At 43.9% G+C, this 18,265-nt stretch overlaps 2 protein-coding genes across 4 annotated transcripts in view; one reads left to right on the top strand and one right to left on the bottom strand.

The window, feature by feature from the left end:
- Positions 1 to 2,078: 2,078 nt before the first annotated feature.
- On the bottom strand, positions 2,079 to 18,226 carry ADAT3 (adenosine deaminase tRNA specific 3). 3 transcript variants are annotated; one of them, XR_003944093.1, is made up of 3 exons: positions 13,388 to 14,257; positions 2,893 to 4,056; positions 2,079 to 2,820 (listed from the first exon to the last, which is right to left on the bottom strand). XR_003944093.1 is itself a non-coding variant. In XM_030222287.1 (2 exons), the coding sequence occupies exons 1-2, from the start codon at positions 17,832 to 17,834 to the stop codon at positions 2,975 to 2,977; spliced, it is 1,149 nt and encodes a 382-aa protein (XP_030078147.1). In that variant the 5' UTR covers positions 17,835 to 18,226; the 3' UTR covers positions 2,079 to 2,974. The 3 variants fall into 3 exon arrangements, 2 of the variants coding, with proteins under 2 accessions (XP_030078147.1, XP_030078133.1); XM_030222287.1 differs by lacking the exon at positions 13,388 to 14,257 and adding an exon at positions 17,768 to 18,226 and having other exon boundaries at positions 2,079 to 4,056; XM_030222273.1 differs by having other exon boundaries at positions 2,079 to 4,056.
- The window catches only part of VPS37C (VPS37C subunit of ESCRT-I), a 50,556-nt gene continuing 49,918 nt past the window's right edge, over positions 17,628 to 18,265 (top strand). Inside the window, exon 1 of the mRNA XM_030222345.1 lies at positions 17,628 to 17,686. The gene's annotated coding sequence lies outside the window, so the exon portion shown is untranslated. The remainder of the gene's footprint in view (positions 17,687 to 18,265) is intronic.

Here is an 18,265-nt window from a genome sequence, read left to right as displayed (position 1 = left end):
CCAATGAACATGGGTAAGCACATAACAGACAGTACATGCAAATCTCTCATATGCATGATCAGTGTGGACATCCTTAAATCCAGATTAGCTAAGGGATACTCCAGGAAAGGACTTGAGAAAACATGGGACTACATTATTAGCAGGCTTATTTTCAAAAGAGAAGGATGCCCATCTTTCAACACGAATCGCAAGATTTGCATCCTTCTCACAGGGTCGCCCAAATCGGCATAATCGAAAGCCGATTATGGCCGTCCTCAACTGCTTTCCGTCGCGAGGATGACCAAAGTTCACAGGGGTGTGTCGGAGGCGGGACTGGGGTGTGCCTAACACATGGGTGTCCTCGAGCGATAATGGAAAGAAAGGCATCCCTGACAGACACTTGGACGACTTTACCTGGTCCTTTTTTTTCTTACAACCAAGCCAAAAAAAGTGCCCTAAATGACCAGATGACCTCCCCTTACTCCCCCAGTGGTCACTAACCCCCTCCCACCCTCAAAAAAAATCTTTCAAAATATTGCCAGCCTCTAATGTCATACTCAGGTCTGTAACAGCAGTATGCAAGTCCCTGGAGCAGTTTTAGTGGGTGCAGTGCACTTCACGTAGGCGGACCAAGGACCATCCCCCTCCTACCTGTTACACTTGTGGTGGTAAATGTGAGCCCTTCAAAACCCACCAGATACCCACTGTACCCACATGTAGGTGCCCCCTTCACCACTTAGGGCTATGGTTGTGGTGTACAGTTGTGGGGAGTGGGTTTTGTGTGTGTGTGTGGGGGGGGGGGGGGGGGGTTGGGGGACTCAGCACATAAGGTAAGGGAGCTATGCACCTGGGAGCAATTTATGAAGTCCACTGCAGTGTCCTCTAGGGTGCCCGGCTGGTGTCTTGGCATGTCAGGAGGACCAGTGCACTACGAATGCTGGCTCCTTCCACAACCATATGCCTTCGATTTGGTCGTTTCTGAGATGGGCGTCCACGGTTTCCATTATCGCCGAAAATCGGGGATGACCATCTCTAAGGTCGACCTAAATTTTGCGATTTGGCGTCCCTGACCATATTATCGAAATGAAAGATAGACACCCATCTTGTTTCGATAATACGGGTTTTTCCACCGCTTCGCCGGAACATCCTACAAGGACGTCCTCAGGAAAACCTGGGCACCCCTATGCCCCTCCACATCAAATGAAGGTGGCGTAGATAGCATCCTGCCAAATGGTGTACAATACTAGGGTGCTTGCAGCACTCATGACTCAGCCTTGTGGCAGGCCTCTCTTGCAGTACTGGCACTGTCTTAAGAGTTTGGGTGCCCCGGTGCCAGAAAGAGAAGGGAAGAAAACAGCACACAGAGCTGGGGATTTCAGCTACACAAAGCTTGGAATGGGCTAGGGTTCAAACTTAATCTGGGCTCAATCCAAATCAAACTCGTTTTAAGTACCTGCAGAATTTAATCTCATTGCAAGATAACAGGTCAGGTGTTAACTCTTTTCCAGCAACTTCACTGACTTGCAAGTAAATGCAATATAGAACAAAGAAATGAGTTAATATAGTAAATGGGTATCTAGCGCTTTAACTTGATCAATTAAAAATGGTCTTATATGCTACTGCCCTGGTCACACTGGCAAATCACTGGATCTCTTATAATTTCAACTCCTTAAATATCATAGCAGCGTTGGTCCAGGTGCTAGTTCCATGGCTGTGTATCGAACTCAGTTGAACCCTCCGCATATTAAGATTAGGACAGCAGTGAAAATACAGAACACATGTACTACAATGTAGCCTCTCCCTCCAATCCTTTGGGGATGTTGAAAAATCTTAAATTAGCTTTGCTGCTTCTACTTTCTTGGTCCTCTGCTTTTTGCTGTAGTTTTTTTTTTAACCAGTCTTTTGGCAGAATACAACTCTTATCTGTAATGCTTCCCATATTCAAATCTCAGAGCAGACATATCCTCTCAAGAAACAAAATATGCACTAATAGTTATCTGGCCAACCACTGTAAAACACAATATCATACAACCTTGTAACTGTAATTGAATCAATGCAATCTCTAACAACTGTTAAAATGTAAGCCACATTGAACCCAAACTCATTTTTGGATAATTGTGGGATACAAGTATGAATAAATAAAATAATAAAATACAATATAATACAATACAATAATTAAAAGGCATCTACTAGCTTTGTGAAGCAAATTCCTTTTCTGGTTTTCAAAATCACCAAGGCTAAAATTGGCGTTAGCTTTTTCCTCATCTTTATGCCATGGTATCTGTTAAGCTCAATATCTTCATCAAAGTTTGTTATATAAAGTACCATCTTCAAACAAATTTACCCAGTGTTCTTTCTTAGGATTCTCTGCCAAATTGATTTTTTTTAGGCGTTTGGTGTTTGAGGAAAGTGATTCTGGATGGGAGAGACTAATTTTTGTTGTACCAGGTTCCATTACATTTGTCTTTAAGTTTCATATAAGTATTGTGCCCCATAAAATACATTTAAAGAGATTCATATATACAGCAGGCTGGTGGCATCATGACAGCCAAGATGACTAACAAAGATGATGTCCTAATCCTGGTGACATGACAATTCTACTGATGCAGTGTATCTATCAACATAAAGTCCTGACAGTGACATGGTTATTGGGCACCGATTTTGCTTATGAAAATATGGATAAGCACACTTATTGTTCATACAGGCAAATTACAATACACTACTAAAATATTTTAAACATATGTTGGTGTTTTGTCCTGGTATTTCAAATTTAACAGATTAAGCAGCATGGCAGAAATTCTGTCTAGCAAGCAAAAAAATTAAAACAAATCAACAACTGGCCTGCCCATTTCTCAACAGTAGTTGGTTATATGGCTACAGAGCCTCATAGGATTTTAGCCACAATAGACATACCCATTGCATCTTACAAAAATCAAGCTAAGAAAGAACAGAGTCTTCTCTCTCCAGACAGCCTCACCTCTGGAGAATTACTTTCTCACTGAGATTTCTCCCTCAGTTGTTGACACTGCTCCTCTAGTATGCCTCGAAAGACCTGAAAATGATGGTTCAAATCCTTCTGGGTGTGGATCTTATACCTGCTCCCCAGAGCTCCATCTGGTGACGGTGCCCCATAGAAGACGCGCTGAATCCTTGAATGCACTAGTGCCATGGCACACATAATGCAGGGTTCTCTGGTAATGTACAGGTCAAATCCCGTGCAGATATAGGGTAAGATACTGCTGCTACTGGCATCATCAAAACAATCTGTTACACCTGCTCCAGGTGCCTCTTTGACTGAGGCAGCAAAAGAGCACAAAGGGTAGGAATCAAAGTTGTATGCCCCTCCACCCTGTGCACGAGCAACAAGATCTATGCACACCATGGTGCCATGAAGCAATGGATTACTGATCTTTCTGCAGTCGTGTCCCACAGCTAAAACCTCCTCAGTAGCTGGATTCACAAGGACAGCTCCCACTGCCTCATTCCCTTTCTCTGCCCCTTGGTGGGCAACCTCAATGGCTTGTTCCATGTACCTCTGCATTCTGGCCTTCTCCTCCCTGGAGAACAGCTGTCCTGTAAGGGCCTCAGTCACTTGCTTGTTCTCATGGAAGGAGGTTGGCCAGTAGGCACTAGCTTCTTGAAATTGTGGCCTCGTCAGTGGAGGACAAGATGGAATCAACACTAGAAAGGGTTGCCCCAGGCCGAAGCAATTCACCTTCTCCTCAGGAAGTAGCTCAGAAAGAGATGGCACACGTCCCTCTTCCTTGCCCAGTGTTAGACAAAGCAACATTTCCAAAGGATAAGGACTATCTCTATCCCTGCATGCACGAACCCTTTTGAGATGCTGGAGGCCCTCCAATGGATATAGGGTTGATACTTCTCTTACCAAGCGAGATGTCTCTTTCTTGCTTAGGACTGGCGCGGCATATGCTTGGAGCACTGCAATCTCCCGCGACTCCTCATCAGAAAGCACGGGCAGAATGTTCCAAGAACAGGACTCTAACTCCATGGATCGCCGACGCTTGCACTTTGGTTCTGCTGTAACATCTTGATCTTCTTGGGATGGTGGCTTGTGCTCTGAAAACAAAAATGAAAGAAGAAATTTGAGTCATGTGCCCAATCAGGATCAACCTCCTTCTACAATGTTTTCTAGCAGTAACAATTATGTAGTTTTTGGATTTAAGAAGAATAATTTCATTTGCATTCTTTTCAACCCAATCAAATATTAGAAATAAATTATTCATAAGCGGTTGAGGCTATGAGACAGATATAAATGGATACATCTATGCATATCTCATACGCACACAGATACAGACACACGTTCACACACAGGAACTGAAAATATGCTTTCCTCACTACATACCCTCCTCCCTCTATATATTTATCACAGGAAAGTTTTAAGAATACTGAATATAGTAGTCTAATCTGACCACTGCGAGATTAGATTACTGTCATGTAGTATACCAGTGGTCTTCATCAATTTTTAAGTTGGAGCCACTTTGGGTCCAAATGGGCTGAAGGAGAGCTGGCAAATATTTTTCAATGATGGCCTATAACACCAACCAATGCGTGTTGATATCCATCCTCATCAGAACACCTGGCCCTCATTACACACGCAGAACACAGATGGTCCCCTCTTATTCTCGATTAAGATTAAGTTTTTCTCCACAAATTTTACATCTTGCGAAACTTTTTTTTACACGTCACAAGATCAGGTCTGCCTGGCGTTATCTGGACTTTTGCTTCCTTACATTCACTGTTCCAAGCATTCATCAGCTCTCTTCTTGACTACTATAATGTGGTTTATGCAGGTCTTTCTAAATTCGAACTTAAAAGACTCCAAAAAACCCTCCAGAACACGGTGGCATGTGCTCTATGTAATGCAAAGCAAAGATCACATCACCTCCCCTTCTTTAGAAAACCTCACTGGCCTCCCATTGAACAGACAATCCAAAATTCTGATCCAGATTATTAAGGCCCTTCACACTGGTTTACCAGACAATTTAGCCAGATTGACAATTCCTTATTCTCCTGCTTGACTACTACATTCAATAAAATGATCATAGACTTGTTCTCCCTAGTCTCTCCCAAGCGTATTTGGAATCCACAAGGAAAAGTGCTTTTTACTGTTTCAAAACAAGTCTATTTTCCTTAGTTATAAGATGATCTTCCTAGTCTGCAGAGAATTGTTGTGGTCAGTTAGCTTGATTAACATAGCAGGATGATTATTTTATTGACTTCCTCTTATTTCTCTCTCTTTGCTTTTGGATAACTGTTCTGTGATTGATGAATCCTTTCCTATATTTTATGGAGTTCCTTTTTACTCTTGATTGTCCATTGCTCTGATTTGCTTTGTAAAAAGGTGATTTTTATCAAATAAAAATAAACATAAATACAGGATAAGTAAGCACAAACTGAAAGTTCTAATGTAGACAAAAATTAAACTAAAACCCTAAGATACCAGACTCCGCATGCAGTGCAACAACCAGAGAAATAAAAAGAAATGTATTTCCTACTGTACAGAGCAAGACAAAGACAGCAAATGTAAATTCTCAAAACTTGCATATCTGAACCTCTAAACTGAAAATAAAAATAATTTTTCTTGCTTTTGGTGATTTTGTTTTTCGATTAATCTTGTTCTCTGGTGACTTTATTTTTCAAATCATCTTGTTCTTAGCACTGTTTCCACGGCCTACTGTCTATTTACTATTTATTTTCTCACCTCCTTTGTTCAGTTCCTGCCCTACATCCATCTTTGACACTGATCTTTCATATTCAGCCTTCTCAAATTTATCTAGTTTTCCCATCCCCTCCATTTTATTTGCAGGAATCCATGTAATTATAGTTAATCCTTGTAACTTTCTCATTAACTTCTGTGGTTTAATCTCCTGCTGCAGTGGGTCCATGAACACTGCCTTCATATGCAGTATTTGCACTATAGAAAGAAAGATGGGGACCTCAAAGGGGGGGGGGGGGACAGATGCTAGAAACAGGAGATGGGAGAATCAAAGAAGGAAAATGGTGCCCATGGAAGAGAGGGAAGAAAAAAAAAGAGAAGGACAAAAATGGTAATCATGGATGGAGGGAAGGGAGGAGATAGTGCAAGGGAGGATGGGAGGAGATGGAATCAAAGTTATTGGTTGAATGTTTAGGATCAATTAAAAAAATAAGTAAACTATGGGGCTCATTTTCAAAGCAACATCACTGTGTAACTGTTTATACCAGAATTGGCGAACGCCTTTACGGTACTATGTAAGCCACATTGAGCCTGCAAATAGGTCGGAAAATGTGGGATACAAATGCAATAAATAAAGCACTTAGACTTACAAAGCTCCATAGGTTGGAGGAGCTCATTTTCAAAGCACTTACAAAGTTCCATAGGGAACTTTGCAAGTCTAAGTGCTTTGAAAATATGCCTCCATGTACACATGCTAAATTTATTTCAACTGTTTTACATTTGGGTCATGAGATTAACCCCGCGATTAAAATTTTGAATTGTGATCAGTCATGCGATTAAAAGTTTTACTCGATAGACAGCCCTATGTCAGAGCATTTCTTTTTGAGGACTCTCAACCTTGTCACCAAAAAGGTTGTCTCCATGACAAGGGGTATTTGCCAGCATCCCCTAAGTGCTTGTTCTAGGTCTGAAAGTGAATCACTAGAAAATGATTGAGTGGAAGGTGACAAAAGGTGGTGGTACACGGTGTTCATTTTGAGGAAAGGAGATGTTCCCTGTGGCAGTACTCCACTGGTAATGGTTATTGGTCTGGTTCATTTTAACATTTTTGTAAGCAATATTGCACAAGGGCTGCCTGGTAAGCTTTGCCTCTTTGCTGATGATACCAATTAGACACCCTGGATAGTTGTGGATACTATGAGGTATCTAGCAAAGCTTGAAGAATGGTCTATAATTTGGCAGTTTAAGATTTATTGTGAAAAAACACAGGGTCATACATTTGGGCTGCAAAAACATCATGGATTAAAACAATATAGTGGGTGAAGTACTTTTGTGCATGAAAGACAAGCAGGCCCTGGAGACAAATTGTATCTGATGATCTTAACGTGGCCAAACAAGCAGAAAAGGAAATGGCAAAAGCCAGAAAGATGCTTGCAGAGTGAGAGGAATGACCAGTAGAGAAAAGAAGGCAATAATGCTTCTGTACGAGTTACTGGTGAGTTCTCACTTTAAAGTACTGTGTACAATTCTGCAGACCACAACTTCAAAAAGATATAAATAGAGGAGGACAGGAACAGCAGCCCTACCAGGAGCCTGGAAGACCTAGTAAAAAGAGGAAGGCCCAATCTGGACAAGTTTCCCTGGTAGAATCTGACATCATTGGATTGGTATTTTTCTGTCTCTTGAGGACTCACAATCAATCAGAGTTTATACCTGAGGCAATGAAGGGTTAAGTGATGTAACCTTAGGGAATAGCCTTAGTTAAACTTCTCTGGGAAAGACTGAGATGGCTTGAGGCAGTATTAGGTCTTTGCACATTTCTTCAAACTTAAGAATTGGGTGCCCACAGAAGAGTTTGGAAATGATTGAGGTTGCGTCGGAGAAGAGTGAACGTGGTCCCTTTTCACAAATGTGGTAAAAGAGTAGAAGTTGGAAACTACAGGCCGATAAGCCTCACTTTGGTGGTTGGAAAAATAATGGAGGCTCTGCTGAAGGAAAGAACAGTGAACTACTTGGAATTCAATGGGTTACAAGATCCATAGCAACATGGTCTTACCAAAAGAAACAAAAGCAAGATCTGGATTAAATTTTAACAAAAGAACCTCAAACCACCTCATGGACACCCATTGCTAATTAAGCTTGGTTTGCCATTCAAGTGAGGAGTAAATTACTATCACTGGTTCAGGTGGGGAGAATAGGAGAAAAAAAGCCAACCGAAAAAACTCGCATATAGTCGAGAAAACCGGATGGTCTAAAAACTCCTAACCTCTCCACTATTAACAAAAGTTAAGATAGGTGCATCTCCCCTATCATATAGACCCCCCACCTATTCTTCTATACCACCGCCTGAACAATTGACTCTCTGCCTGCTTATATAATGCTCACCTAGAAAGGTTTCTTACAGCTAAAAGATCACATCTAATAGCATAGAACTCGTTCTCTATTGTTCTTTTAAATACATATTTTATAAATTCAACAGTCACTTATCTGGTTGCTGTTAACGCAGGACTCCTTAGAAACACTTTTTTCAGGCTGGAGGTAGTCGAAAGTGGAGCTGGTGCTAGTGCTCTACTGTCCAGTTACTCGAAACACCTTCCGTGTCTCTTCCAGATTTAAGAAACACCCTCCGTGTCTCTCTTACAATCACTCTTCCCACTCTTCCGACAAGTGCGCCTTGTTTCGCCACTATCTGGCTGCTTCAGGAAAATTTCATAACTGGGATCCTCCTATGGACCTCGAAAAAACCGGACCTGTTCACAGTTTAAATACTCAAAATGAACAGGTCCGGTTTTTTCGAGGTCCATAGGAGGATCCCAGTTATGAAATTTTCCTGAAGCAGCCAGATAGTGGCGAAACAAGGCGCACTTGTCGGAAGAGTGGGAAGAGTGATTGTAAGAGAGACACGGAGGGTGTTTCTTAAATCTGGAAGAGACACGGAAGGTGTTTCGAGTAACTGGACAGTAGAGCACTAGCACCAGCTCCAGTTTCGACTACCTCCAGCCTGAAAAAAGTGTTTCTAAGGAGTCCTGCGTTAACAGCAACCAGATAAGTGACTGTTGAATTTATAAAATATGTATTTAAAAGAACAATAGAGAACGAGTTCTATGCTATTAGATGTGATCTTTTAGCTGTAAGAAACCTTTCTAGGTGAGCATTATATAAGCAGGCAGAGAGTCAATTGTTCAGGCGGTGGTATAGAAGAATAGGTGGGGGGTCTATATGATAGGGGAGATGCACCTATCTTAACTTTTGTTAATAGTGGAGAGGTTAGGAGTTTTTAGACCATCCGGTTTTCTCGACTATATGCGAGTTTTTTCGGTTGGCTTTTTTTCTCCTATTCTCCCCACCTGAACCAGTGATAGTAATTTACTCCTCACTTGAATGGCAAACCAAGCTTAATTAGCAATGGGTGTCCATGAGGTGGTTTGAGGTTCTTTTGTTAAAATTTAATCCAGATCTTGCTTTTGGATCTTAAAGTTGAGAGCGGTGACATACCTATTTTCATATTAAGTTTTCCAAACCACTTGTTGATTATAGAATTTTAAATAGACGGGTTTTGGATTTTCCCTGTAGTTGATATCTAGAGTATTTTCTTACCAAAAGAAAATCATGCCAAATGAATCAGATTCATTTCTTTGACTGGGTGACCAGAGAAATGGATTGAGGAAATGTGCTAGATGTAGTCTACCTGGATTTCAGCAAAGCCTTTGACACGGTTCCTCATAGGAGGCTCATCTATAAACTTATCAGGCTGAAATTAGGACCCAAAGTGGCAAACTGGATTAGAAACTGGTTGGCTGAGAGAAGACAGAGGGTGGTACTAAATGGAATTTGCTTAGATGAAAGAAAAGTTAGTGGAGTGCCTCAGAAATTGATACTAGGGCCAATTAAAGGAGCTGTATGTGCTAGTGGGGTGAGAGGCTGATATGCACAGACCAAGAAAGGGACTTTGAGGGTGATAGTTTTACAGCCTTGAGATCCTCAGACCCTAATTGACAAGACATAGCCAGAGGATGCTGGGCTGCGGAGAGGGAGAGAGAGAGAAAAAAAAGAAAGAAATCACCAGTAGAAAAAGTAAGGTGTTAATGTCTTTGTACAAGTTGTTGTTGAGGCCCACTTGGAATACTGTGTTCAGTTCTGGAGTATCTTGCTAAGGATATAAGAAGACGAAGTGGTGACGATAGAAAATACTTTTTCACAGAGAGTATGGTGGATGCCTGAAATGAGTGGAGGAGTAGGCTAGTGATTAGTACAACACCCTGAGAAATGGATTCCCATTGCAGCTCCTTGTGACTCTGGGCAAGCCACGTAACCCTCCATTGCTCCAGATACAAAATAAGTACCTGTATACAACATGTAAACCACTTTGATTGCAACCACAGAAAGGTGGTATATCAAGTCCCATCCCCTTTCCCCCTCCCGGTGGAGGTGGTAGAAACAAAAACAGAGATATTCAAAAACAAATGTGTGGGATACACACAAAGGACCCCTTAATAGAAACAGTATCAAAACAAAACTTATTAACAGCTATAAGTTCATTTATGATGGGTAGGAATTGTGCTTAGATGGCAGCTCCAGAAATGGGAAATGAGACCAATGCTGGATGTGTTCCATGTACGGCAGGATAGGCTGGAAAGGGTTTTGACATTAACTCCAGTAGTTGGGAAGTAGGGCCAGTGCAGGCAGGGCTGTGAAGCTGGTACACCAAACCTTCGACTCAGACTCCTTTTTTCTACTGTCCAAGCTCGACTGACAACTTGCTGTAAACCCCCTCCTCCACTCCCTAAAGCAAGTTAAGATCATTGAGCTTTGGAGAATGATAGGTAAAATGGTCTCTACATTGTCTGGCTGTTTAACCCAACTATAGCAGTTTTGGGGAGAAGCAACTGTGAAATAACATCTCTAGAAAATGACTTTGGTTTTACATAGTGGGACACTGAACATTCAGAAAAAAACATCTTTAAAGGCTGCCAGTTATTAATTTATGTTTTAAAATGTTTCTATATTGTTTAATTTCAATTTGGCATTTATATTCCGCTTAACTGTTAAGTTCTAGACAGAGTACAATCAACTCAGAACCTTCAGTAGACCAGTCATTATACATAGAACTGAAAACACAACACACAGTCAACCTGAGGTTAACAAGGAAACAATGAAAAGTTGTAGGTGGAATACAATCAACAGAGTCTATAGTAGAAGTCGAAAAAAACAGTGTGCAATCAAACTGAGGTTAACAATGACACAGTGGGGCAATGAAACAATGATTGTTCAATAACATCCACTAATAAGATGTTGAAACAGTACTTGGTCAAGGTCTTACAACTGAAATTTTAATATACATTTCCTCTAGTATTAAGAAACTGGAAGGAGAAAGGGGCCCGGGGAAAGGAAGAAGCGATATGGATCACCTTAAAAGAGATGACGGAACCTCTGTCCACATGGGTGTTGTCTACAGACCTCTGACACAAAATGGAGGAACTAGATAAAGATCTGGCTACAGATATCCAAAAGTTGGGAAAGAAAATAGGTGCTGTTGCTGGGCGATTTCAACCTGCCGGATGCAGATTGGAAAGTTCCATCTGCAGAATAGGAAAGACGTAGAGAGCTCGTGGATGCTTTTCAAAGTGTTCCACTCAGACAAATTGTGATGGAACCCATGAGGGAGGGAGTGATGCTGGATCTGGTGCTCACAAATGGGGAAAGGTGCCAAAACGTCCGAGTGGGTGCCCACCTGGGCAGCTGTGACCAAACAGTTTGGTTTGATATAACAGCTGAACTGGAAGGCAGCTACTCAAAAAAGACTTGGATTTCAAACATGTTAAACTTTAGTAAAATGGGGGAATACCTGAAGAAAGAGCTGATGGGCTGGGAGGACATACAATAAGTGGAAAGGCAGTGGTCCAGGCTGAAAGAAGCTATAAATATGGCTACAAACATTTATGTAAGGAGAGCAAATAAAAGCAAGAGAAAAAGGAAACCGATATAGTTCTCCAAGCAACTAAGAAAACCAAGGCTAAAGAGTTACTTTACCCTCTTGTTTTACAATGCTGTCTGTATTTGAATTAAAAAAAAAGTATAAGACAAGCAATGAGGATTTCTAAGGGATAACAGATAGTATGGATGACCAGATTGCCCTTTATCTGGCAAAGCCTGATACAGACATTGCATAACTCTTCCTCTCAACGAATCCCAATGCGTCTATAACACCTGAACCTTCTTCGACCACAATTACTCTATGTATTTGTTTCTATGCTGGAGATGGCGAATGCCTCTACGGTACTATGTGAGCCACATTGAGCCTGCAAATAGGTGGGAAAATGTGGGATACAAATGTAACAAATAAATAAATCCTTTTCTATGTCCTTTTGATTGAGAAATGATACAAAAGCAGTTTCATTAATGTTTTGTTCTCATACTGTCAATACCTAAAATATCAGTGTCTTGTCTGACTACACATATCACATCAGTAATTAGAGATTACAGATACATTGAATCCTCAAAGCTCTCAAACATCTTAGCTCTAGGAGGGAGATCATAAGCCAATCATGGATTTCTGACAAACTCATTTTGTTGCATTATAGGAAACTAGTTTAAAATGTCCGTTTCTTGAGGGAAGGAAACGGGAGCTAGCAAGGCCACCCCCCCCCTCCTCCGCCACGTTTCAGACCCCTGTACCGCCCTTCCGTGACCCTGTCGACCCCCCCTTCTCGGCGAAAACCGCCCCCCGCCGCCGTGCAGTACCTGTGCTGACGGAGGACCCCAACCCTCGTCAACCAAAGTCCTGTGCTGTCCTTCGCAGCGTTGCTTCTTCAATGTTCTTGTGTTGAAGTTCCTCTGCGTGCATCTGACACCAGACGCACGCACAGGAACTTCAACAGAAGATGATTGAAGAAGCAACGCTGCAAAGGCCAGCACAGGACTTCGGTTGATGGGAGTTGGGGTCCCCCGTCAGCACAGGTACTGGACGGCGGCGGGGGACGGTTTTCGGCGAGAAGGAGGGGGGGTCGACAGCATCGCGGAAGGGCGGTACAGGGGGCCGTAACGCGGGGGGGTTGAAATCGGAAGGAGGGCGGAGTGTTGAACTGGGTGGGAGGTGCGTGAGGGGATATGGGGTATTCATGGTCGTTGGGTGGGTGGGTTGGTGATGCGGCGAGGGGGGGGGGTCAGTGTTGCCCCGCTCCCTGCCACTTGCTCCGAAGTGGCAGGTAGCGGAGCACTGACAGCTGATTCCCAGGAAGGGGGAGGAGTAGGGAAACACGCTCCGCGTTTCCCTACTCCTCCCCTTGCTTTGGAATCGGCTGTCACTGACGTCAGTGCGTGCCTGCCTAGCAGACCACCTCTGAGGGAGGCACGGTCCCAGGCACATTAGAACGTTGGAGGTGAGAATTATTATATAGGATGTAGCACAAATACCACACTGCTTTGGGATTTCAAAACCAGGACTGGCCCTTAAGGCTCCCTCCTGGAAGTAACTTGGAAGCTCTGCATCCTTCAGATCACAAATCAAAAAGCACATGAAGTCATTAAGTGCTTCTTTTACAAAGCCGCACTAGCAATTCTGGTGTGGCAAAAGAGAGGAAGCTCACTGGAATTGAATGGGTTTTCTCTCATTTGCCACGTGGGAATCACTAGCGCGGCTTTGTAAAAGAAACCCTAAGTAATTTTACATTCATTGTCACCTCACAGAGATCAGTCTTCATAACTAATAATGAAGATGAATTTATACAGCACCTTTCATCCGCACAGCTCTGCAACGCTTGTGCTGTGAAACCCGAGAAGCTCCCAGGCAGTCACTTCTGGGCTGGAACATTTTGCATTCAGCTTCAGGGCACAAACTGGCAAAGCCAACTTCACCCCCTTGATCTTCGTGGTGCCAAAATCTTCAACACCCCCCACTTTGCAGGGAGGTACCACCTAGATACTTCTTGAATGCCACAAATCCCGGATGCAACTGACGGTTGGATGCCTAGTGTACCCAACCAGAAAACATAAAAAAAAGAACCTAAATGCAAAAATATATTGTAGGTGTGGGGAGGGGGAGCAATTCAGTCTACAATGTAGTAACAAAAAGAAGCCGTTACCCTGGAAAGGGGGGGCTAGGGGGTTGCTCCCGCTTGCCCAAGGCGTGACCCCAAGGCTCACAGAATAAATGGGCGGGGACGCCTCACTGCCCCCGTACAGACCTAACAGGCCTGCCTGCTGCCCATAACAGAAAAACACATAGAAAGACAAAAGGAAGGAGCAACTTAATACGTAAAGCCAGAACATCATGGGAGGCAGGAAGGAGAAGGAACAATGTGCCCACTGCTGACCAACCAGCAAGTTGCTTCATGGTATTGGTAGAGCATGCAAAGTAGTGCTGTGACTTTATATGAGCATGCACAATTGCCATGAAGAATGCCCCAAACTCTGACAAGTTCCTCCCGGCCAATTTATCCCTTCCTGTTCAAACAGATGACATTTATAGTGATAGGTAGGAGGCAGCGTTAGGACAGTCCCATATGTGATCAAGACCTAACCAAAACTGGAAAAAATAACCAGAATAAGAAGGAAAAAAAAAAAAAGTTAACCAGGGGTACCCAGAACCAACTGAAATACCCCCCCCCCCCCCCCCCCCCCCACCCCCCCCCCCCCCCACCAAAGGATAGTTGGTGGAAGAACCCATCAATCCCATTAAAAGGTGATCATAACTTTCAGCTTGGAGTGAAATTACTACTAGTGACACTCCCCCACCTCACCAAATATGGCTCTTTAGACAATATGTGCCACCAGTGGGTACAGACCCTTCCATGGCAGGGGTATCTCCCACAGCCTACTAATGCCACAAGATTGAGAAAGCTGAGACATGGGAGAGGGGTCATCTGATATTATCTCAGGCTCTAAGTGCAGGACCAAAGGGATGGGAGACTGAGATAGGTGGACCAACAGGGCAGCAGCTGAACAGCCTTTTAGATGCTGAAGGAACCATCCAGTCATTGATATCTCCATATGTCAGGCCAGCTCAACTGGTTTGTCCAATGCCACAATTGGCATTCCAGCAAATCACCAACCTCTATGACAGCAGAGATGAACCAGGAGCGAAGGGGGCTTTCTCAAGAATTCCTCCCCAATGGGAGAAGTCCAGCTCTTGGAAGTGCCAGTCCACCCAGAACTTCCATTTCAAATCCCTCCTCCTCCAGGAGGGAATTGTTCAAACGCAAGTGTGTGGCGCAGTACTCAACTGGCCGGGGGAGGGGGGGGGGGTGGGAATGCATGAGAAGGCTCATAGGATTAAATAGCTGAAGTACCAATAATAGTCAATCTGAAAGCAACACAGCTGGCTACTTTTCTTCTCCCAGGATGGTTGATGTAGTGGGTCTCTTGACTAGAGCAAGTAAGGGTCATAACACACAAACCAATTAGGTTAGTCTGAGTCCATCAATCCCAGCATCCTGTTTCCAACAGTGGCCCATCCAGGTCACAAATACCTGGCAAGATCCCAAAAAAGTACTAAACATTTTATACTGCTTATCCCAGAAATAGTGGATTTTCCCCAAGTCCAATTTAATAATGGTCTATGGACTTTTCCTTTAGGAAGCCGTCCAAACCTTTTTTAAACTCTGCTAAGCTAACCGCCTTTACCACATTCTCCGGCAACGAATTCCAGAGTTTAATTACACGTTGAGTGAAAAACATTTTCTCCGATTCATTTTAAATTTACTACTTTGTAGCTTCATTGCATGCCCCCTAGTCCTAGTATTTTTGGAAAGCATAAACAAACGCTTCACGTCTACCCTTTCAACTCCACTCATTATTTTATAGACCTCTATCATATCTCCCCTCTGCCGCCTTTTCTCCAAGCTGAAGAGCCCTAGTCACTTTAGCCTTTCCTCATAGCCGTCCCATCCCCTTTATCATTTTCGTCACCCTTCTCTGCACCTTTTCTAATTCCACTATATCTTTTTTTGAGATGTGGCGACCAGAATTGAACACATTATTCGAGGTGTGGTCAACTGAAGCTGAAAAAAAATTTTACTGCCACCTCTTTCGGGTCAAAGGTCTCTATACAGGTAAATAAATGAAGCTGGAACAATGACAACTTGACCATGTCTACAGGAGCATATGTTAATCAAATTCAGAGAAAAGGGAACGACCACAAAAGGTGGAGGAACCAATAATCCCTACGTCAAAGTAGTACATCAAAAAGGAGTAGGATAGTCTGGCCTTTGCAATAACCAAGGGAGGCGTCTGAAAATTCAGTCTTTATTAGGAAACATCAAATGACTTGACACAGCGCCAAAACACAGCTGCTGTGTCGAGTCATTTGATGTTTCCTAATAAAGACTGAATTTTCAGATGCCTCCCTTGGTTATTGCGAAGGCCAGACTATCCTACTCCTTTTTGCTGTAATCAAATTCACTGTTCAGTTTGCATGTCAAGTCAAAGTGCAGCATTTTGCTTGGCATAACTAATTAAACATCCAGCAGTACGGACCATAGGGATGATGCTAACAAGATGGCTGTTCTGTCAACCATTTCAGAAATATGAAAGAAGACCACCCTGCTACCTCACTGGAGAGACCAAAAAAGCTTTGGAGTCCAGAAGTCAGGTATCCTGCAGAAAGGACCCCAAGAACTATCCCCCACGGTCCAATGGGAGGAGAGCATACAGTATCCTGCAGAGACCTGTTTCATAGGCACTGATGTTACGTTTGCAGATCATCAGAACCTTTCTCTGACAAGAAAGGTTATGGGTATGGGTGCCAGTGCCATTCCATTACAGGGCCATTTGACACCTGTGTGATTTATCTTCTTTCAAAAGTCTTGGAAGACAGGAAGAGGGGGGTTTGGAATGGGTTGACATGGCTGCTCCACAGTTGTTATTCTTCCCCCTGGGTCTCTTAGTTGTCATGTTGTAACCATTGTATTATAGGTGTTATTCAGAATGGTTACATCAAGGAGGACAAGATGGAGAGGCCAAAGGGTTCTGTGCAAGCTCCTGACCCACTTTCCTCTCAGCTAGTCTCCCTTATACACACACTCTCGTCTCCACTGTCTCTGAATCTAAAGGGATCTCAGTTCTGGGGACTGGGACAAGAAGCGATTTGCATCTACCAGAAACAATAACTTATGGGCCTGTGTCCTGTACCTGCACCCTGCTGGAGTCCAAGTCCACCTCCTGAGAAGCTGGAACATCCAGCTCCATGCTATGTGGCACATCATCTGGTTTTGCTTCAGCAGTGGCTTCTTCCTGACCTGCCCCCTCCTCAGAGGACAGAATGTCTGGCTCCAGGCTATGCAGCACATTAGCTGGCTTTTCAATAATACTCCCCTTCTGGTCTGCCCCATCATGGGAGGTCGAACTGCTTGGTTGTACTGTATGTGGTACATCATCTTCAGCAGTGGCTTCCTTCTGGCCCCCTACCCACAAAGGATCATATTTGTGGATTAATCTTGAAATTGTTGAACAGTCAACATTTTCCCCAGCCTCAGCCAGAGACCTCTGTAGCTCTTTTAAGGTAATCTTAGGCTTCATGGTAACTGTCTTCAGCAATTTCCTTAACCCACAGCTACTTACTTTAGAGGGACGGCCTGATCGAGGCAGAGTCTTTGTAGTGCCAAACTGTTTCCACTTCACAATGATAGATCTAACAGTGCCCCATGGGATATTCAAACGCATTGAAATTTTCTTATAACCTTCCCTCAATTTGTATCTTTCAATAACTTTATCCCGAAGTTCACTGGGCAACTCTGTGTTCCTCATGTTTCACCGTTACTTTACATTCACCTCATACAGCAAAAAGCCAGAAATCTGCACAAAGTACTACACACCTTCCTCCTTTAAAGATCCAGGGTCTCTCTCTCATCTCTTCCTTCCTCCCCTCAAGCCCTGCCAGAGACTCTCTCTCAAGCCCCCCTCCCAACCCCCCCCGGCTGCCTCCGGCTCCAGCCTAGACTAACTTTCCCCCTCTGACCCGTCCCACCCCTCTGATGCAACTTCCTGTTTTCGGACGTGCGAACTGCGAAGTACTGCAGGTCACAGGGGAAAAGGGTAGGTGCAGGTCTGAGGCAGCTTGTTAGAGGACGGTTAGTACGGGAATGGGATCCTCTTATAAAAACTTTAAAGTCTGACCTTTTTTTGCCTCCGATGTAGACAGGTGGACTTTCGACATGGTTTTTACCAGGGGCGGACTGACCATTCGGGCAACCGGGCAGTGCCCGAGGGCTCAGCTCAGTGGGGTGGGGCCCAATGCTAACCTCCCACGTGACGCACGCACTGGCACTTCTCTCTCCTCCTGCACTGATCAGCCACTGGACTATGTGAAACATGCAATTGTCTTTCCCTCTCCCTTGCGCCGCTCTGCTCCTGTTGGTCCCCGCGACCGACGCTGCTGTTCCTCGCGGCGCCAATGCTTTCTTTCCCCCGCAGCCCCGCCTCTGCTGGCACTCGGCGGCGGCGCTCAGCTTCTACTTCCGCTTCATGTCAGTCATCAATCCCCCCCATCCTGTTTCCTCACAGTGCCGCCGATCATGCTCTCTCTCTCTCAGTCTCTCTCCCTCGCCTCTGCTGGCAGTCCGCTCCCACCTCTGTCTCCTGGCTGGCAGTCACCAACGAACCCCCAACCCCCCC

The sequence above is a fragment of the Microcaecilia unicolor genome, chromosome 1, assembly GCF_901765095.1.
Source record: "Microcaecilia unicolor chromosome 1, aMicUni1.1, whole genome shotgun sequence".
NCBI classification, from domain to species: domain Eukaryota; kingdom Metazoa; phylum Chordata; class Amphibia; order Gymnophiona; family Siphonopidae; genus Microcaecilia; species Microcaecilia unicolor.
This window is presented reverse-complemented; position numbering and strand designations above follow the sequence as displayed.

What these genes read in the sequence shown, in the direction of transcription:
- ADAT3 (XM_030222273.1), bottom strand. Translation starts at nt 13,466, where the DNA reads ATGTTCCAGCCCAGAAGTGACTGCCTGGGAGCTTCTCGGGTTTCACAG. An exon ending in CAGAGCTGTGCGGATGAAAG is followed by an intron (nt 4,057 to 13,387) that starts GTGCTGTATAAA and finishes TTTTGTTTTCAG; the next exon opens with AGCACAAGCCACCATCCCAA.